At 36.3% G+C, this 23,091-nt stretch overlaps 1 protein-coding gene across 10 annotated transcripts in view; it reads right to left on the bottom strand.

Annotated features, from left to right (window-relative positions):
- The window catches only part of LOC128233037 (kinesin-like protein KIF21A), a 62,380-nt gene extending 41,039 nt beyond the window's left edge, over positions 1–21,341 (bottom strand). For all 10 annotated transcript variants that reach the window (XM_052946898.1, XM_052946894.1, XM_052946900.1 and 7 more), the window contains exons 1-18: positions 21,048–21,341; positions 18,948–19,127; positions 18,651–18,693; positions 18,214–18,396; positions 17,898–17,954; positions 17,105–17,197; positions 13,470–13,598; positions 12,890–13,090; positions 12,354–12,665; positions 11,248–11,507; positions 10,199–10,453; positions 6,855–7,005; positions 6,417–6,513; positions 2,731–2,925; positions 2,316–2,533; positions 1,668–1,844; positions 1,221–1,311; positions 265–428 (exon numbers count right to left, since the gene is read on the bottom strand). In XM_052946898.1, the coding sequence (XP_052802858.1) occupies positions 265–428; positions 1,221–1,311; positions 1,668–1,844; positions 2,316–2,533; positions 2,731–2,925; positions 6,417–6,513; positions 6,855–7,005; positions 10,199–10,453; positions 11,248–11,507; positions 12,354–12,665; positions 12,890–13,090; positions 13,470–13,598; positions 17,105–17,197; positions 17,898–17,954; positions 18,214–18,396; positions 18,651–18,693; positions 18,948–19,127; positions 21,048–21,103 (2,862 nt within the window). In that variant the 5' untranslated portion in view covers positions 21,104–21,341. The remainder of the gene's footprint in view (positions 1–264; positions 429–1,220; positions 1,312–1,667; positions 1,845–2,315; positions 2,534–2,730; positions 2,926–6,416; positions 6,514–6,854; positions 7,006–10,198; positions 10,454–11,247; positions 11,508–12,353; positions 12,666–12,889; positions 13,091–13,469; positions 13,599–17,104; positions 17,198–17,897; positions 17,955–18,213; positions 18,397–18,650; positions 18,694–18,947; positions 19,128–21,047) is intronic.
- Between the last annotated feature and the right edge of the window lie 1,750 nt (positions 21,342–23,091).

The raw sequence follows: 23,091 nt of genomic DNA, 5'->3' as shown, positions 1-23,091 counted from the left end.
AACTTGCATATTTGGAAAAGTGACTTCAAGACTAGAAACTATAGCGATCCAAATGATTTAACATATCAGGTAATGCAGGTAATCCTTGAATCAACAATAGATTACAACCAAGACTCATTGAACAACAGTAACAGATTCATTTGAATGTACAACTGTATGGCTCCTCGGCTTGACCATTTAGTTGTCATTGTATTATAAATTTTCTCTTAAAATAAATGTATTTATTCTATTTTAAATGTGCTTTTAAAACTGTTGATTACAAACCTTTAACCAGATGTCCATATCTTTCTCTATATTCGTGATTGTTTGTTTCTTGTTTATGACAGAGTTCACATTTTTCTCAATAGCGTTCCACTTGTTTTTGGCCGCTCTTGCATTAAAAACACCCCTGTGTCGTCTCCGTATGGGGGAAGAGGTAGATATGGGCCCTGGTAAAAAAAAAAATGTATAGCTACATATAGAGAGGTGAACATATGGAAGCTTTTAGCTGCCATCGGTCAATGTACATACAGCTATTGCTAAGTCATACATACTAATACTGCAGGAAATATAGTCATCAGTACATTTCAGATGAACTAATTCTTGGATACATTATGTATAATTTAATTTCGATTTTTATCCCTTTCATTTTCTTATTAATAATGCATGGTTTCATGGACATACAGGGAGTCTTTATGTGTATCTATTTACAGATTCAGCGACATAAACAATGCTAACCTGTATCATTTGTTTAAGGAGCCACCATCTCAGGCTTAACACCTGCATGCAAATAAACCAATACCCAATCGTATAATTTAGGTTACACACCACCTACATTGAAATTTAAGCAAAACTTCACTAATTCTTGCCGTAAGTAGTGTATTGATATATTGAAGTTGTCAATGGACCATTTTATTGATTTACACACCAGGGAGTGTATACAGCCATGCTGTATCAGATATCGAACACCGATTCGTCAGTCACAAGATTTTGAATCTGCCTTCAGTCTTGGTGATCAGTAATTGTGACAAGCATAGTCGGTATTTGATTTTTAGCACTCTATGCTGAATGGGGGAAAATGGTTCTTATTCTTGACAAGATATCCGACTAGGGCGTCTAATAGAAGATTTACAGTATGTTGAAATTTCAGGCAAATTACTTCATGATGAGTTTGAAAGCAATTTCACATGACTCCTGTTCCTATTCAATCTGAATATATTATAACGAGCCCATCTTCCTACCTTGAGCAATACGGGGCTGCCTTGGGTAGCTGGATAGCCTACCGGCAGCCTGGGAAGACATTGGCCGATTCTTCTTACGTAACGACTCCACCTGTTAAATGATTAACATCAAATCTAAATAATGGGTGCAGTACAAAAACTTATTTATGTTTTATCATTTTTCCCTGTAGAAGATGACATTTGATCATTTATTTTTTCATTGCACTTAGATAATTATGTTTTTTAAGACGATTAGGCTATTAATGTTCAGCTTATTTTTTCTTGTCATCAAACACTTGGTTAAAGTGCAGAAAATCACCTCCTCAAGCCAAAATGCAAGGAATACATGTATATGAGTACATTTAATCGAGGGAACAAATTCACCTTGCCAGTACTGTCAATTCTTAAAGAATTTTGCTGTTATGAATAAATATCTTCAAATTAAAAGAAACCTGTTCCAGCCCCTACCTCCTCCTGTTTACGTTTGAGGATCATGTCCTGGTTTTTCTTCTGGTTCTCGAGCGTACGTATGAGGCCCTCCTTCTTCATCTGTTCCCTCTTGAGCTGTGACAGTTCACGTGTACGTCGGGCATCCAACTTCTTGTTGCGCTCAGTGTCCTCCTTCATTTGTTTCATGAGTCGCACCTAAACACAACAACACCAACAAATGGTTATCTGTGATCATATTGTGTGAGTGGTATGTACACATAACAGAAGACACCCTTACTGGTTACTTCTCAATTCTGTAGAATGTATAGTGTTGTTAGCATTGTTTTTTATTATATTTGAATTAACTATATAGTATTTTCTTTAGTTATCTATCAGTTTCAATGCTCATGATTTATGTATTACTTTCTGAAAACAATGCTGGTTAAACCAACAAGATGAGGATTTAATTTTTAAACATCAAGAAGACCACTTGTAATGTGACATCTTAACTTAGCTATTGTCAACATTTCTACGAAAGGCCAATATAACTTTAGGTATGTGACAATTATATTCAGCATTGGTCCCTCTCATGGACACTCACTGGAGCCTTCCTAAACATACTTAAGACACCAGTTTAATCAAGATCTACATACACTCAAAAAGCTATTTAATATTCTGTTTACTAACTTTTGTTTTCTTCATTTCCCCTAGTTCATGCTGGAGTGTTTTCAGCTGTTTCTCTGTGTGTGAGTTGTTCTTGATGAGCTTGGCATGCTCCTTCTTGGCAGCATTCACCTTCTTCAGCTCATTCTGCATTTCATTTAGCTTGCGTTCAAACTGCTCCTTGACCTTCTTGGAGTTTTCCGCAGCTTTGTTTGCATCCACCTTCCCTGTTGTACTAGGACCTGAGGTTAAAGGAAAGGGTTGTAAAAACAAAAGAGACACATTATTGTTTGTAATTGGTTTTCAAACACTGATGAGATATTGAGGCACCGTGATACAAGTACATATTGTTTTTCTCAGTTTCTCAAATCTTTTTTGAGGATCATGACCTATTCCTCGTACTTTGTCTTTAAACCATATAAACCCAGCCCAATCTTACCAATGTTAGACAGCACTTTATCTCGCTCTTTTTCAGTTTCTCGAATCTTGTTCATGAGAACTGTGACCTTTTCCTCATACTGCGACTTCATGGCATGAATTCTACGCTGGCTCTGTTCTAGCTCCTCTATAAGTCGCTGTTTAATGGAGATCTCACACGTCAGTTCTGCTAAGTCCTCATGGATGTTGTCCGAGTCTGGAAGATACAATAGTAGAGTTATATACATGAGCTTCAACATGTTTTTTAGATAATGATTAATCAATAAATGATAGAGATACGAAATCCTTACAAAAGGTATCCAATTCTTCAAGGCAAATCATTTACCAATCATCTTTCAATTGTTTGTATAGACAGTAAAACTGCGGTCGTTCGAACAAGCAGTCGTTCGAGAACCGGTGGTCCCTCGAGGTCGGAGCTTGGTCCCGAATATTTTTCCTTCTATTTTCATATAAAATATACCTACGCTGCATCGAAACCTAAATATGTCGAGGAGTCGAGCAATATATTCGGTCCGAAGTACATAAATCATGCACAAAACCTTATGGTTCCCTCGAGGTCATAATTTCACACTTTTTCCCGAACGCGTGTTCCAAAATAAACCAACAATTGCTAAGTTTTAAAATTTTCGCAAGTTGTAAAAATTGCAATGACAGTTGAAAGGCATTTTGACAAGGCGTGAAAAACCGTTTATCAGTGTTAACGCATGACCGATAGTAGTGGATAAGGGCATTTGAGAAGATAATTATGAGAAGTTAATGATGTGAAGTTAATTGTTAGAAATGTAAATGAGAAATAAAAATATGAATACACACTACCATATCGATCCAACATTTACATTTAGTATACAACAGCCTTTGAACATATGAGCGATTTCCACAACGCAACACATAATCGGTGTCTTAGTTAAGAGTCGGTTTGACAACTTCAAACTTAAATACACTGAAAGATATTTCATAACAGACTGGAAAATTGAATTTCGGGTCGTTCGAAACATCGGTTCCCTCAAGGTTTTGGCTCGGTCCCCGGCGTTCTAGAGCTATCGCAGTTTTACTGTAATCAATAAATATTTCAGAAAAGTTAACATGCTCATGTGTTTAGCCTGATTGAAAGTCTATTAATCACCTACTGAGAAATTGTCACTGGTTGTATTTAATAAGAGCTATAATTCTGCAAATTTAAGTCGCCGGTCAGGAGAGCCCTTTTTCATAGTAAAGGTCACCATGACTTTGACTTTTGACCCAGAAATCAATAGGGGTCATTGATTGATCCTTATCAATGTGCGTAACAAGTTTGAAGACTGTATAAGTTATTGAAAGGTATTGATCGGAAATAAGAGTGACATCAATGCCAGACAAATAAATCTCTATGTGTGAGCCAAGCTTCGCAGGTGACACAAAAAGTCAAATCCAATTGGTTCCTGGCTTTGTCTAGTAGCCAACATATATATAAATATATATATATACTCAATACTTTTAAAATGCGTATTTAGTACTACCAATATATAATGCTTCTTATACTAATGTTGTTGCCAAAACTATTTAACACAGGGCTTCCGTTAAAGGAAGTTTTGAAGTATATTACTTCCTAGAAATGGGTTAAAACTTCAAAAATTGATTGCTTAAAAGTACAAAAACTTCCATAATCTTTAAGAAAACTTCCAATGTTGTAAGCTTGGAAGTTTCAAATATCAAGAAATGAATTATTATAATATAAGTAGTGAATTTGGTTAGTTAAATTTGCAAATAATTTGATTTGTAATATACTAGTTGAAAAATAGTGAAACAAGATATTGTGTTCGGGAGGCTTAAACTTCCACATCTCAGTGAAAAACTTCCAAAATTAATGGACAGGAAGTTTATACTTCCAGTTTCAAATTCTTAATGGAAGCCCTGTTAACATGAATCATTTCAGATGAGGTTCTTTGTGTAATAAATCTAAAAATGAAGATCAGATGTTATGTATGACACAGAAAAAAAACTTTAGCACATAACTGGGAATGATAACTGCCAGACAGTCTAGAGCCCCTGATATTTGCCAACCTATAACCCCAAATATTTGATTAACCTAACAATAAACCAATAAATTATGAAGATGTTCTATCATTCCAATCAAAACCACATAAACTTGTTAACTGGAAGGTGAAACAATACTGAATTAAAGTAATGAAGAAGAATAGAAAAATATCTACATATGTTTCACAACAAATGAACACATTGACATTCTACATCTAACATGTATACATGACGATTCATAAGTAAAAGAATCAACAATGAGACTTCAAAATTAAATGAAATTAAAATGAATTCAGATTAAGATTGATGGAGCAAAGTATAAAATCACATTACTAAAGCTACATGTACGAAGACACTGACAACATTTCAAGGTCAAACTTTCAAGGTCACACTAACATGACCTTGACCCAATTACCTGTCCATACACTCCAATAATCCAGAAACATTTCCACTATTGTGAAACAAAAAAGTATTTTTTCACAATGAATTTTTAAGAAATGTTATAACAACTAATTTGATATTTTCACTCATGGCTATTCCATTGAAACCTACAACTGACTCCAGGGAAGCAAAATAAAAGAATTTTGATTGTTTTTCTACCTTTTCTGAATGATGATGGTCCAATTTGAAAGTGCTTTCCCTAGTACCGTAAATGACTGGGTATAAGACGCCCTTTTTTCCCTCAGATTTTGATGCAAAAAAATGCCTGCGTATAATACCCAGTAACAATTTTTTTAACTTTTTTTCTGAGGTCGATTTCAAGCCGAGAGTTTGTTTAGATTTATGTAGAAAGGGATGTTACTCGCGTCATATTGATCAAGTATATACGAGTTAAAACGGCAGTTGAAGATCGGGATACGGTATATCGTAAGACGTTTATAATTTAAACAAAAATATTTTTCGATTAAAGTTATTCAATATTAATTTGAATAATAAATTGAATTGAACAATAATTAAACTTGCATATAAAAAAGCAAGTTGGGCACTGTCAAAATATTTTTTGTCAGTTGTACGAGAAGGTGTGAAAAACTCGACTGCCTTTAACCTGTTTAACATACCAATACTACAAACTGTTGCGATAATGGTCTTGTTTTTTCGCACTTTGTCACATTCTTTATTCTTTTCTGTAGGTGTTGACATTTTGAGAACAAACCTGTACAATATAAGGTTTTTGCATAACTTAACTTTTCATTCTCGACAGTTTATAATTGTATGGTTTTAAAGATAACCATCGCCATTTTCACGAAAAAGTTTTTTTTTGTCACTGTCAACAAACACGGTGGCCGAAAATGCCAGAGGATTTGACATCTTTTCTATGTGTCTTTTAACCAAAAACATAGATTTTTTTCTTGGACTTTTCACAGATTTTTTCCCCTGCGTCTAATACCCCTTGTCGTCTTATATCCAGTCATTTACGGTAGGGTTTATTTTTAATTGGAATAGCCCTGATCATTTTATTCAATTTCAAGTTAGCACAATATTCTGTAAACATTCATCAAATATTTGGTTGCAAATCAATTTGAAGTGGGTTATTAAGTTTAAATATCTGAATCCCTTAATCCAGTCATTCTGCTAATGTTTAAAAAAAAAATCAACAATCTCCGCTGTATAAATATCAAATAATGACAAAACTTGCCGTTAGTCCACAGTACACTGGTGTTGGTAAAGTCCTACCTTTATCAGATTCTGAGTCAGATCCGGATGATCCAAGGTCAAGTTCGTCATCGTCGTCATCTTCCTCATCACCAATATCCCCGTCCACACTTGCTGTCTATACAATCAATATGGATTTTTTTTTAGTACTTATTAGAATGTTTCCACTGCATAGCAAATGTAAGTATCCATCATATGCTTTTAGAAAATTAGAACTGAAACAAGTAAATCATGCAGCTTACCAATGCATTGTTTTTTCTTTCAAAATTAAATTAATTCAATTATAATTTCATACACAAACTTTGTGATTTATCATATCAAAAACATAAACCTGATAATAACAGAATGCTATTCTCATCAATTATATTAGCATCATTCTAGGGCTTCTTAAACGCAGCTTTCTCAACAATCTTCTCTCCTTCCCCCACCCCCTCGTAAAAAACCCCAACCCAAACCTACTTGTTCCAGGTTTCCATTCTCGTCAATGTTGCTATCATCTTTCTCAGACTTCTCTGACGAGGCTTTCTCCACGATCTCCTCCCCTCCCTCCTCCACTACGCCCTCATCCTCGGCCTGCTCCTGGTCGGAACCAACGTTCTCCTTGTCACTACTGGAAGAGAGTATCAATTTGTAAACTACAAAGTTTTAATCACTTAAGCCTTTAAGAAATATATAGGTAAATCATTATGAAAATAAAACTAAATGTATCATAAATGTATACACATGGGTATCCTATTGTTTTTGTCCCTTATTGTATTCATCAACTTTAAACATTACCTACCATATCAGACCTACACCCTTATCAGACTTCTGTATCAGACCTACCATATCAGACCTACACCCTTATCAGACTTCTGTATCAGACCTACCATATCAGACTTACGTATCAGATCTAGCAGATCAGACCTACAGTATAGGACCTACTAGATCAGTCCTTCAATATAAGACCAACAATATTAGAACTACCATATAACACCTACCATATCAGACTTATGGGATCAGACCCACCGTATTATACCTACCATATCAGACTATGGGATCAGACCCACCATATCAGACCTACCATATCTGACCTATGGGATCGACTCACCATATAAGACCTACCATATCTGACCTATGGGATCAGACTCACCATATCAGACCTACCATATCTGACCTATGGGATCAGACCCACCATATCACAGACAACGCGAAAACTTTTCCTTCTTCACAGGACATTGCGACAGGTAAACACTGGAAGTTTACCTGTCGCACCAAATTTTTACCTGTCGCACTGTTACAAACAGTATTCAGTAACATCAGCCTAAACCTTGATTTTAAGTCTCTTTTTTAAATAAGTTTTGTAATTCCCCATTATAACAGGTTTAGATCTTTTTGGTTAGATTTGTCCTACAGTACTATAATAAATTACAAAAAAAGCCAAACATAATGTAAAAAAATCAATATTCGGATCTTATAAATGTCATAATTTTTTTCTTCCCTTGCCTCCCAAAAAAAACTCATATCTGGTTCGTCTACCCAAGGAATAGCTAGATCTTACTCCTTTAATTCATCTTTAAATTAAAGATACAATACGGTTATAAAATGTAACGAATTGTACTACAAGTCAAACTCAGGCACAACATCTATGCAAAAACGAAAGTAGTGTTCTTGTTATTGGCAATGTTAAACAGAGCGGAAAGAAAGTCAGATCGGTATATTAATCACCATATTTAAATTAACACCATTGCCGGGAACCACTACATACGGAATTTTGTAATTTCCGAACATTTCCGTAAAATAAATGTATTAGAGTACCAGCTGAAATCGGAACCTTACGCGTTTTATCGGCTTTTACGGAAACATGTCGAAACGGGGTTTACAAATAGTGAAATACGGATTAACACGCTGAATAATCATGATATAAAAATAACTCTGAACATTTATTTAGAAACTGAAAGTAAATTTTCCGAAAATTAAACGGTGCTGACTTTAATTTTTCACCGGACATTGTGACCGACCAAAACAAAAGTTTCGTCGGTCAAAATTGAAATATACCGGACATGTCCGACTGTCCGACGGACATTCGCATTGTCTGATATCAGACCTACCATATCTGACCTATGGAATCAGACCCACCATATCAGACCTACCATATTAGACCTATGGGATCAGACCCACCATATCAGACCTACCATATCTGACCTATGGGATCAGACTCACCATATCAGACCTACCATATTAGACCTATGGGATCAGACCCACCATATCAGACCTACCATATTAGACCTATGGGATCAGACCCACCATATCAGACCTACCATATCTGACCTATGGGATCAGACCCACCATATCAGACCTACCATATCTGACCTATGGGATCAGACTCACCATATCAGACCTACCATATCTGACCTATGGGATCAGACCCACCATATCAGACCTACCATATTAGACCTATGGGATCAGACTCACCATATCAGACCTACCATATCTGACCTATGGGATCAGACCCACCATATCAGACCTACCATATTAGACCTATGGGATCAGACCCACTATATAAGACCTATCATATTAGACCTACCATATTAGACCTATGGGATCAGACTCACCATATCAGACCTACCATATCTGACCTATGGGATCAGACCCACCATATCAGACCTACCATATTAGACCTATGGGATCAGACCCACTATTTAAGACCTATCATATTAGACCTACCATATTAGACCTATGGGATCAGACCCACCATATCAGACCTATCATATTCAACCTATGGGATCAGACTCATCATATAAGACCTACCATATCAGACTATGGGATCAGACTCACCATATCAGACCTACCATATCAAACCTACCATATCAGACTCACCATATCAGACTCACCATATTAGACCTACCATATCAGACTCACCATATCAGACTCACCTTATCAGACCTACCATATCAGACTAACCATATCAGACCTACCATATCAGACCTACCATATCAGACCTACCATATCAAACCTACCATATCAGACTCACCATATCAGACTCACCATATCAGACCTACCATATCAGACTCACCATATCAGACTCACCATATCAGACCTACCATATCAGACTCACCATATCAGACCTACCATATTAGACCTATGGGATCAGACTCACCATATCAGACCTACCATATCAGACCTACCATATTAGATCTACCTTATCAGACTCACCATACCAGACCTACCATATCAGACCTATGGGATCAGACTCACCATATCAGACCTACCATATCAGACCCACCATATCAGACCTACCATATCAGACCTATGGGATCAGACTCACCATATCAGATCTACCATATCACACCTATGGGATCAGACTCACCATATCACACCTACCATATCAGACCTACCATATTAGACCTACTATATCAGACCCACCATATCAGAACTACCATATCAGACTATGGGATCAGACCCAACATATTAGACCTACCATATCAGATCTATGGTTTTAGACCTACAATATCAGACTTACCAGATGAGACCTACCATATCAGACTGTGGGATCAGCCCCACCATATCAGATCTACCATAACAGACCTATGGTTTCAGACCTACTATATCAGACCTACCATATCAGACCTATATCCGACTTGTTACTTAATTATCAGACCTACCAGATCAGACATTCCATTTCAAGCCTTATGTTTCAGACCTACCAGATCAGTTATTCCATATATCAGACCAACAATATCAGGGATAAGCCATTGGGGTCAATATTTGAAAAAAATCATAAGCAAAATCATATGCAAAATCACAAATAAGAAGTCACATACTCATGGTCAACTCTAGATCTAGCCCTGGACTTCGAGAGTTTCTTCAACTTCTTCACATCCTTCTTGGCAAGACCTAGGATCGACGTCAGCTGGTTTTCAGGAGACAAAGGTGCCTCGTAGCTTTGGGACATTGACATGGTCGACATGGAGTTGGCCATTGGCGATAGAAGTGTGCTCATGCCCAGACGGGAGGCAGATAACTGGTGGGTACGACGTAATCGCTCATTCATATGTTCAGACTCCGATAGTTTCGCTCTGGAATTTGAAATGTTAACATAATTAAAAATTTAACAATGTTCAGTATCATGATGGTCTGTATTGGAAAAATTAAACATAAATACACAAAATCACTAGATTTGAAAGGGATCTATTAATGGTTTACCACCATTCAATAGATGAATTTTTTCTTTGTTTTCATAAACAAGTGTATCACAGGAAGTGATGGATCAGGACTTTTTCTGCCCATTTTGGGAAAAAGACCCTACACACACATAAAATTTCATCTTGAAAAATGCCATTGCTTTTCAATTGGGAAATTTTACAGATAAAGGAACAAGTATTTTGTCTTCTGCAAATTTAAGAGGAAATCAACAAAATATATATATAAAATAAAATACATTTTTTTTCCATTTCAATAGACCTGAAATGGCTGAAATATCAACCGGTGCGAGTGTAAATATCTATTGCAATAAATCATGACAGCTACATGTAATATTGAAAACTGATCACTTAATATGATGATTTCTGAATACAATTATTCCCAAACTTTTCATCACAAAATTCATTAGGATGCTGAATAAACAAATGCAAGTAAAAAGACTTTCATATTTTTTTATTGGGAATTTTTTTTCTCCCAATTTGAAAAAATATATATTTTGCTACAGGAATGGGTATACAGACCAATGGGAACTATAGAAAAGGGCCTGTGGATGCTCCCCAAATGGACATCGTCCATAAAAAGACAGCAATTTCATTACTCATATTAAATGGATCAGTAGGCAAATGGTTGTTGTAAGGAAGTAAAATTCTCCATTTTATTCTCAACATACCTGAGTTCTTCCAGCTGTCTTTCATATCCTCGTATGAGGCTGACAACCTCGTCACTGCCTGGGTCACCAGACGCATTCCCAAGATCTGCGAGAGCCCTGTCTGCCAATAGTTCACTGTTACGTACTGTAAGCTGCTCAACTGTGTCGTTTAGGGACTTGATTCTAGTCCGTAGTTTGTCGTTCTGTGATTGCAACATTGAGTTTTCATGGAAGACATCGCTTGTGGTTTCTAGGCCGTCAGTATCAACCACTCTCTTACCCTGGGAGTTATACATATCACATAGAATAATAAACACAATATATATGTAAGTTCCAATAATTGACACTTGCTTGAAAGTGAATATGAAAATTACAAAGTTTTTAAACTTTGACAGAGTTTGGCTTGAACTTTTTTCAATTAAACAATAGGTTATATAAAAATTACAAGCACTGCATTGTGATGAAACCAGGTTGTTTATATAGGCAATTAAACATTATAGCCAATTAATTTCTTGCATGAGTTAGAAAAAGGAGTAGACTAGCTCATTTCTTTTATATAAGGAAAATTACTCCACCATTCTATGTGTTTAGTTTTGATGTAACATTCATACTTCATTTCATGACCTTGACCCTAGCCCCCACAAAATCAATCTCAAGCTAGCTCTCAAATAAGCTACCTACATACCAAGTAAATTCACTATCCATCAATCCTAACTTAAGTTATTGAGCAGGAACCCTTTTTTATTTTTAGTAGTCTTGACCTTGACCCCACCACCCTCAAAAGCAATCCTAGCTAGCTCTTCACATAAGCTACCTACAAACCAAGTTTCATCACTATCCATCAATGCAAACTTAAGTTATTGGGCCGAAACCAATTTTTAACACCTGCCTGTCCACCCACCCAATGACATCTTTATTCTAAAAACGACTGAAACAAACATTTTTATCATTAATGAAGGCAAAATGCGGAAACTATAGAAGTTTGGGACAAGTGCTGAGTCTGGAATTCCAAAACTGAATTTTTCTTGTTCATTACATATCATGATGCAAAGCAACTATCACATTCATGTCTGGTCTATTTCCTAAAACATTCATTTGTTTAATGAATCACAAAAATGAAAACTTACTGATTTAAATTCCGTCAGCTCTTGCTGTAATTGCATAATTTCTTGTCGCAAAATGGCTAACTGTTTACTGGCCTTATCTTGATTAGCTATCACTTTGTTCTTAATATTCCTAGCACGGTTTGCATATTTTAACGTATTAAGTGTCTCCATAAAGTCTCGATCTGACGGGGACACACAGGCAATCATGAGGGTTCGACTATTCCCTCCCAGGGAGTCTTGGAGGAGACGTGTAAGTTTGGAGTCTCTGTAAGGCACATGAGATCCTTTCTTGGTCTTGTCACCTAGCGCTGAGATCACATTCCCTAGTGCCAGCTGGAAAAAATCGAATCACTTTTTGATAATAACATTTTTGTGGTTGTTTTGCTATAAAAGCAAAAAAAGTACTGCTCGTTTTTATGAACTTTATTTATTTTGTTATCATTATTGTTAGGTAAAACATTCATGATAATACAAACATATTTCTGTCAAAGATTGCAATTTATAGGCACGGATGGAATTTCTGTTAATAAAACTACATATGAGCCACTGTTACAAACCAGTCCACAGTTGATGGAGATGCCTTCTTTTGCGCGATCCCCAGTAGCACCAGTCCTTTTGAGCCTCTCAGAGCCGGCAAGGTCAACAAAGTGGAATTTAGCTGTAAGTATCTCAAACTCTGTCAAGGCCTCGTCTGATCTGGCCACAGTGCCCTCCCCTTGCCCTCCATGCTCTCCTTCCTCTCCATCAAACACAGGACTCTGGGAAATGAAAGCATATATACATAATATCTTAGTAAGTCTCACTTTGACCTCATGGTTGCCACCCTTTTGTGAATACCAAAATTGTAATTTGTAAAATTTCCCCAGTTAGTTCATAATTGGGCCATGTCATATGCTGTATCATAGATATATTGTTTGTCTTCATAGAAATATGTTGCCAGTATTACAAGTTTATTGAGAAAATTACCTTGGTGCTTGTAGAATCCATTTTTAAAGGTAAAGAAAAATGGAACTGGTAGAATCGATAGTCCATAGTTTAAGATGGCTTTTACCTAATGTTTCCTAGGAGCAGTCAGGTAAAGTAACAGATAATTCCCCCTGTAACTCCCATCATGAATCAAATGTATAGGAGAGTTACCTCCTCCTTGACAAGCCTGTGTTGTTTTATGTGGAGAGTGAAGACAGCATGTGATCTGGATGAAGTTGCGTTCATGTTTGTGCTCGCAGTGGACCGGGACAGGGCGCCAACCTCCAAACACTGCATTGCCTGAAACACCACATACCATACCTTATGAACGATACTTAAGGAAACACCACATACCATACCTTATGAACAATACTTAAGGAAACACCACATACCATACCTTATGAACGATACTCAGGGAAACATCACATACCATACCTTATGAACGATACTCAGGGAAACACCACATACCATACCTTATGAGCGATACTTAGGGAAACACCACATACCATACCTTATGAACAATACTTAAGGAAACACCACATACCATACCTTATGAACAATACTTAAGGAAACACCACATACCATACCTTATGAACGATACTCAGGGAAACATCACATACCATACCTTATGAACGATACTTAAGGAAACACCACATACCATACCTTATGAACAATACTTAAGGAAACACCACATACCATACCTTATGAACGATACTCAGGGAAACATCACATACCATACCTTATGAACGATACTCAGGGAAACACCACATACCATACCTTATGAACGATACTCAGGGAAACACCACATACCATACCTTATGAACGATACTCAGGGAAACATCACATACCATACCTTATGAACGATACTCAGGGAAACACCACATACCATACCTTATGAACGATACTCAGGGAAACACCACATACCATACCTTATGAACGATACTTAGGGAAACACCACATACCATACCTTATGAACGATACTTAGGGAAACATCACATACCATACCTTATGAGCAATACTCAGGGAAACACCACATACCATACCTTATGAGCTATACTCAGGGAAACACCACATACCATACCTTATGAACGATACTTAGGGAAACACCACATACCATACCTTATGAACGATACTCAGGGAAACACCACATACCATACCTTATGAACGATACTCAGGGAAACACCACATACAATACCTTATGAACGATACTTAGGGAAACACCACATACCATACCTTATGAACGATACTCAGGGAAACACCACATACCATACCTTATGAACGATACTTAGGGAAACACCACATACCATACCTTATGAACAATACTTAAGGAAACACCACATACCATACCTTATGAACGATACTCAGGGAAACACCACATACCATACCTTATGAACGATACTCAGGGAAACACCACATACAATACCTTATGAACGATACTTAGGGAAACACCACATACCATACCTTATGAACGATACTCAGGGAAACACCACATACCATACCTTATGAACGATACTCAGGGAAACACCACATACCATACCTTATGAGCGATACTTAGGGAAACACCACATACCATACCTTATGAACAATACTTAAGGAAACACCACATACCATACCTTATGAACAATACTTAAGGAAACACCACATACCATACCTTATGAACGATACTCAGGGAAACATCACATACCATACCTTATGAACGATACTTAAGGAAACACCACATACCATACCTTATGAACAATACTTAAGGAAACACCACATACCATACCTTATGAACGATACTCAGGGAAACACCACATACCATACCTTATGAACGATACTCAGGGAAACACCACATACCATACCTTATGAACGATACTCAGGGAAACACCACATACCATACCTTATGAACGATACTCAGGGAAACATCACATACCATACCTTATGAACGATACTCAGGGAAACACCACATACCATACCTTATGAGCGATACTTAGGGAAACACCACATACCATACCTTATGAACGATACTTAGGGAAACACCACATACCATACCTTATGAACGATACTCAGGGAAACACCACATACCATACCTTATGAACGATACTCAGGGAAACACCACATACCATACCTTATGAACGATACTCAGGGAAACACCACATACCATACCTTATGAACGATACTCAGGGAAACACCACATACCATACCTTATGAACGATACTCAGGGAAACACCACATACCATACCTTATGAACGATACTCAGGGAAACACCACATACCATACCTTATGAACGATACTTAGGGAAACATCACATACCATACCTTATGAACGATACTCAGGGAAACACCACATACCATACCTTATGAACGATACTCAGGGAAACACCACATACCATACCTTATGAACGATACTCAGGGAAACATCACATACCATACCTTATGAACGATACTCAGGGAAACACCACATACCATACCTTATGAACGATACTCAGGGAAACACCACATACCATACCTTATGAACGATACTTAGGGAAACACCACATACCATACCTTATGAGCTATACTCAGGGAAACACCACATACCATACCTTATGAATGATACTCAGGGAAACACCACATACCATACCTTATGAACGATACTCAGGGAAACACCACATACCATACCTTATAAACGATACTTAGGGAAACACCACATACCATACCTTATGAACGATACTCAGGGAAACACCACATACCATACCTTATGAACGATACTTATGGAAACACCACATACCATACCTTATGAACGATACTCAGGGAAACACCACATACCATACCTTATGAACGATACTCAGGGAAACACCACATACCATACCTTATGAACGATACTCAGGGAAACACCACATACCATACCTTATGAACGATACTCAGGGAAACACCACATACCATACCTTATGAACGATACTCAGGGAAACACCACATACCATACCTTATGAATGATACTTAAGGAAACACCACATACCATACCTTATGAACGATACTCAGGGAAACACCACATACCATACCTTATGAACGATACTCAGGGAAACACCACATACCATACCTTATAAACGATACTTAGGGAAACACCACATACCATACCTTATGAACGATACTCAGGGAAACACCACATACCATACCTTATGAACGATACTCAGGGAAACACCACATACCATACCTTATGAACGATACTCAGGGAAACATCACATACCATACCTTATGAATGATACTTAAGGAAACACCACATACCATACCTTATGAACGATACTCAGGGAAACACCACATACCATACCTTATGAACGATACTCAGGGAAACACCACATACCATACCTTATAAACGATACTTAGGGAAACACCACATACCATACCTTATGAATGATACTCAGGGAAACACCACATACCATACCACAGGAACAATTACAATTAACGACAATACACAATACAGTAGAAATAAAAGTAAAGGGCAATAACTCTTCACAATTTGGGTGCAGCCACACACACACAAGCCCAGGTGAACAACTTCACATGCTGCTTAACATTCCTGTAAAATTTCATCACTACTCATATATGATATATCTTTGGAGATATTTTTCATACAATATTTTGGGATGGATGGACAGACAAGGATTTATTCATATGCCCCTCCCCACATTCCTGAAAGTGTTACAGCATAAAAAACATACAGGATTGAAGCCAAAAATTCCAAAAGATGTTCTTAAGAAATTACAACATTGAGTCCTTCTATTTCAATTTTAACTATATTTTACCCCTGATGAAATCCGATGAAAAATTGTCAGCTAATATATGATTTACCTCTTTAGGTGTGTGCACCATTCTTGTTGTTATACCGACGACATATATCCCACCCTCAGCGTCTTCATGGATTTTGGCATTTGACTTGCGATTCTGAATTAAATGGCAAGATAATTTTCACAATGTTTAACAACAAAAAGATTCATATAATTGTTACTGTGTTTTGATTTGAATCCAAATGAAACATTAATGTGACTTTTTGGATTCCAGGAAAGAAACTACATCTAAAATAATGTTTCAGACATTTAAAAGGTGACAACAATGTCATAGCTAAATAGCGAGGAATATCTGACAAGTAATGGCAGAAGAATATTTATAAAAGGTAAATTCATCAAATGAACAATTTGATAATGTGTTCATTTATTTGAGTTTTTCAAGGACTGCACACCCCAATTGGCTTTATTATGGCTTAACCCTGCTGTGATACTGTCATGACATAAATTGAGTTTAGATGCCATAAGTGACATGTGATAGAAATGACTGTAGTATCAAGTCAAATCCAGACATAAGAAAATTTGAAGAAGCAGAGTGAGGGACAAGAGATCTGTTAGCGATACCCTAGCTCTTTCGAAGAGAGCCATTGGTTCTTTAACATGCTCAGTGTAAATCATGGATATACGGGATACAACTTCCCTCCCTTCAACCAGTACTTAGTATACCATTTTCCCAGTATTATCCTTTAAATGCAGAGCACTATGCAAGGGAGCTACTGGTACCATATTTTAATGTCTTTTGGACAGCTCTACCACTCTTAGCTATTGGGGGGTATTTTTAATGTGTAAACACCCGTTACCTTATGTTCCACATCTCTTGTTGCATCCAGTAGGTCCAAAATTTCTTCATTATACAACTGAAAATAAACATTCAATCTACATGATCCTTTTAAGTAAATGGAATCTAGACTAAGTGTATAAATGCTATATCAACATTCACTAGGGTTTTAGCCAAAAAGGGCAGGGTGATAATAAGCTAGTTCCTTAATTTTCACATATATAAATTTATATGCTCTTGGTATACACATTACATTCTTAATTATTATGACAAACAGATTTTACATTTGATAGAAGGACAGTTAATGAAAACACTTAAAAAGATAAATATCGGAGTACCTCCATAAATTGAGCGTTAACTTTAAAGTCTGGAGGAGGCTCATTTTTCTGTATAGCAGTCTGTCTTCGCTCTTCTATACCCCGAAATAAGTGTTCCACAGCCCGTGGGATGATCCCAATTTCCTCCTCTGGCATGCTGACATCGAACCCCGTACCCATCGTGTAAGTCTTTCCTGAGCCAGTCTGTGAAACAAATAAATTGATATTTGTAAATATTTGAACATACCACTGTGCTTTAAAAATAAACTACCAACACCTAATCATTCTCTGTTCATAAAAAAAACACCGTACAGATTCTGTTTTCTTTAAAAAATGATGACTTTTTATCAATTATGGTTAGTAGAATTTGAAAAGGCGCAGAGCTCAAAAGTGTTAATATGGAATCATTCATATATTGGTATATTTGTTATTATAACATCTAAAGAAGAGAGGCTTACCTGACCATATGCCACTACCGTCGCATTATAACCATCAAAGCAACTGAAATCAGAATGTATATTTTTATAAGAACAAACTACATACATGGTTATCTGTAGATATTCAAACATACGTTATTTTTATTACATAATATTACAAATATTAAAATAGGGAATAACATTATACAGTCATTGGTATCATTTTAATATAAGATTTATTTATCGTTGCATCTCTTACAGATTCTAATGCAGGCACATAATTTGTCATAAATGTTTGTATTTTAAACTCTGTGAAAATGACAGTAAATGATTTCATACCCATCTATAAGTTTCAGCACACAGTCCTGGTAGATAAATTCTTGTGTTGATGGGATATCGTATACGTGGTCAAAGGTAAATGATTTGTCTTTTCCCAGGATAACCTGTTTTTCATGTTCCATAACAGCCGTGCAGACCTGGCACATATCGATTCTCTCCCTTGCTAGCTGTGGCCGAATCCTGTTGCAGTGATGTAAGATTTATTAACAGGTAGAAAAATAGAACTTTAAAGTGAAACAATTTGTTACCAATTTAATTAGAAATTGTTTGAGGAACAGGTGATAGAGAAACCAGGTATTCAAATTTTTGGTCAAAACAAAAAGTTTTTTTTTACTATGTTCTTAACTGTATGGCACATCCCTATGAAGGGAGGAGAAATTATTAAAATCATGAAATTATGCCTTAACTAAAACACTGGGTTACGCTTGCCATAATAGGCATTAACAGAAACTTCTTTAACATTTGGACATTTTTATGTTTCCCTGCAATGCCACAACTCCCTACTGTATATCTCATGCCAAAAATATCAATAAACATATCAGCCCAGCCAATAATAAAGTTTGATATACAAAAATGTCATTTTTTTAAACACTTCTTCCTTGTTAAACCTAATAACAGGAAGGCAATGCCCATCTTTTCATGAGAAAATATTATATTTTGATTGTAATTTTGATATTTTCTTCCTGATGAAACGTATTTTCTCGACTATAAAGCGATCCGCTTATAAGACGACCCCCTAACTTTGCCCATGAAATCTGGTACTTTTTGTTTCGACTCGTTTATAAGACGGGGTAAATTTTTAAGCAAATCTAAAATCCTTTAATTCCTCTAAATGTGTGAAAATGTTCAAGGTCAACAGACAATTGTCGACTTTCGCAGTAAATTTGTTGTTTTGCTAGAAGAAAATGGCGGGCAACTGTGAGCTCTCTATTTGGGGGTAGGTGAAACTGAGGTCAATAATTAGTACACCGTCACACGTTTATTTCAAAGGTTGCAGGACAGAACGTTACTTTGAACCCAATTTCAATCAGAAGATTGACAGTTATGTTGTGATCAATAAACCGTAATACCATGAAAATAAATGACTTCAATAACAAAACTGTGAAAAGCCGAGGCAATTATGCACGAATAGGTGTTTGTTTAGCAATAGACAATAATATTGTCCCTTGATTTGCGACGATCATAAAGGATTTATATTTGCATTGTCATTTGTCTGCATAATCAGATTGGCAGTTAGGTACCTACATCATCTTAAGTTTCCAATTTACTGCTTTTATATATCTTGTCAAACTAATTAAACAGACACGCGCCATGAGAAAAATGCAGATCGAACAGTACACTATGTGACGTCAGAGAACACGCAGTGAAGAGATTTCGTGTTGTTGCTTACTTAATCGCCCCATACTTGCATCAGCAGACGATATACTTGTTAGTCGAATACCCTATGTAAAATATTATTGATTTTGACCTGAATCTTTTTTTAATATTTTATCGATTCGCTTATAGGGCCCCCTACTTTCAGGTTAAAAATGGGGACCCAATTTCCCCGCCCAATTTCCCCGTCTTATAGTCGAGAAAATACGGTAACAAATCGTGAGTGAACATTATAGCAATATTGAAATATTGGCTTTCGTATATTAACGCATGAATTGGTTATTTTGGGCAAGTAAAATTGTTTTGGGCAAGTGTTTTTTTTTTAAATTACTTGCCAGAAAGGACAAGTGCTGAAAAAAATTATGGCAAAGACTGATCTGTATGAATATGATGCAGGACCAATTCTAGCATAAGGTGTCGGTCGTGTCCAAATCTTTTTTTTTATTTAAACTCAATTTAAACTTTGAATAGCTTTCAATAATGTAATAATTGGGACCTATGGAGGTGGTCAAAATCGGTATACTGTATCATTTCGCCATTGAATTAAAGGCATCTGGTATGGATGTCACAAGTACGACTATGCCAAAAATCGTAAAAGAAAACACCTCATAGTCATCTATGTTTATTTTAAGTCTGTTATAATAAGTACTTAATAAGAAAATAACAACACTTGGCAGGCAGACAACTATATTGAATTTGTGTATGTCCTGATAGAAATTTACTAACCTTAGAGCCACTCTCACAGAGGTATCATCCTCTGTCGTATCGTCTTGGTCTCCCATTTTCTTTTCCCTTCAACAGGTGTTCGAAAGTTTGAGTAGTCCAAATGTCAAGCCATTGTTTTACGCAGCCTACAATTTATTTCACCCTAGGTTAAATGTTCAACTAAACCAGCTTGCCCTAATTTTATAACAATCATTTTTATTCATGCAGAATGTTCAAACATCGATTTATTACATCTTAGATGCTATTAATTTCAAGATTTTGGCAGGGTTGAATTTCATTACAAACGGGGCGACATCTATCAACATTGTTCTCAAAGGGAGATAATTTCGAATTGCTTGATTGCAAATGCGGTTAATCGAATAAAGGTTAAATACAACTATATTTTGAAACTTGGAATGTGAACTAAGATAAGAATGCACTGCACGTGCAATGCGTATTTTCAACACATGCCCAATAAATTGTCAAGTGACCACAAACAATTAGTGGCAATATACCTTGCAACGTTGATGGAAGTTTCTAATAATCACGATTGACAGTAAAATACTGATCTCAACTGGGACCGAAACTGGTCGCGAAATCGAGGGATATTATGACGCGATTCTGATTTGCCAATGTTTCGTATCAAACGAAAAACGTAAGTCATATTAATTAACGAAATACTAAGTCTTTTTAACGAGATACGTTAGTCGTATTAACGAGAAATTAAGTTGTTTTAACGCATTACTACGTCGTTTAAACGAGATATATAAGACGTTTTAACGAGATACTAAGTCAGTGTTTTAGCGAGTTACTAAGTCGTTATAAAACGAGATACATCACTTGTTTTAACGAGATAAAAAAACACGTATGCAACCGCTTTGCCACCGTATTTTATAGCAAAAAAAAGAGAACGATTCATTATGTTTTGTTGTTTTTAACATGTGCTAAATTAGTCACAATATCAGGGTCTTTGTTGGAATAATTATATCATGACATCCATATTTGATTGCCCACCGGCACGCAGAGGGAAAGTGAGGACAATTGTACTCTCCTTAATCCCATCCCAGGTATAATCAGTGCAAAGCAACTGTTAAAAAAATCTCTTCTAGGAACGAAATTCTCGATCAATTCGTCGTTGAAGGCTCATGCATAAAACAAATCCGAGCGTGTAGTGAAGTCAGCTGTCTGCACGTGTCGCTGAGAGCTATTTTAAAAGTAATGGAGTTATGACAAATTCAGCTGATAAAAAGCGAAGTTGGCAGAGAAAACAGTGCTGTCTGATAGTACTGGCATATTAATGATATTATATAAACGGAATCACCTGTTGATACTAATGATTTACTTGGAAAGTGTTGTACTTTGATAGGATTTGTTAACCCGTCATCGGTATTCTAGCTGTCAGTCCCCAGCACGTCCATCCAAATCGTCCGTTAGGCCGTAGTTTCATTTGTGAGTTGTCCGCATCCGTCTTCAACATCCGTGTTTTAAAACGGGACACATATAGTTAAACGTTTCCGCAAAAAAAACGAAAACTCGTATTTCTAAGTAGAAATATGTTCTTTAATCATTTCTTTTTTATTTTAGTGTTTACAAATGTAGCTGTTTTCATGTTTACAAATGCAAGATTGATGTTTGATCTTAATGCAATCATAACATAGGGTTAATTAAAATGTTTCATCTCCATGTAGAAAAACCGTTCCAATTAAATTATCAGAGTTTTACTATATGATAATACTTCTGTTTGCATTTTAGAACATTATTAGTCTATAAATTCATCTTATATCTGTTTGTCGAGGAATATCTGTATTTCGGGAATATCTGTTTGTCGAGGAATATCTGTATTTTGGGAATATCTGTTTGTCGAGGAATATCTGTATTTCGGGAATATCTGTTTGTTAGGGAATATCTGCATGTCTGGAATGTCTGCATCTCGTAAATATCTGTATCTCAGGAATATCTGTATATCGGGAATATCTGTATCTCGGAAAATATATGTATCTCGGTAATATCTGTATCTCGGGAATATCTCTATCTCGAAAATATATGTATCTCGGGAATATCTGTA

Source organism: Mya arenaria, chromosome 4 (assembly GCF_026914265.1).
Source record: "Mya arenaria isolate MELC-2E11 chromosome 4, ASM2691426v1".
Taxonomy (NCBI): Eukaryota; Metazoa; Mollusca; class Bivalvia; order Myida; family Myidae; genus Mya; species Mya arenaria.
This window is presented reverse-complemented; position numbering and strand designations above follow the sequence as displayed.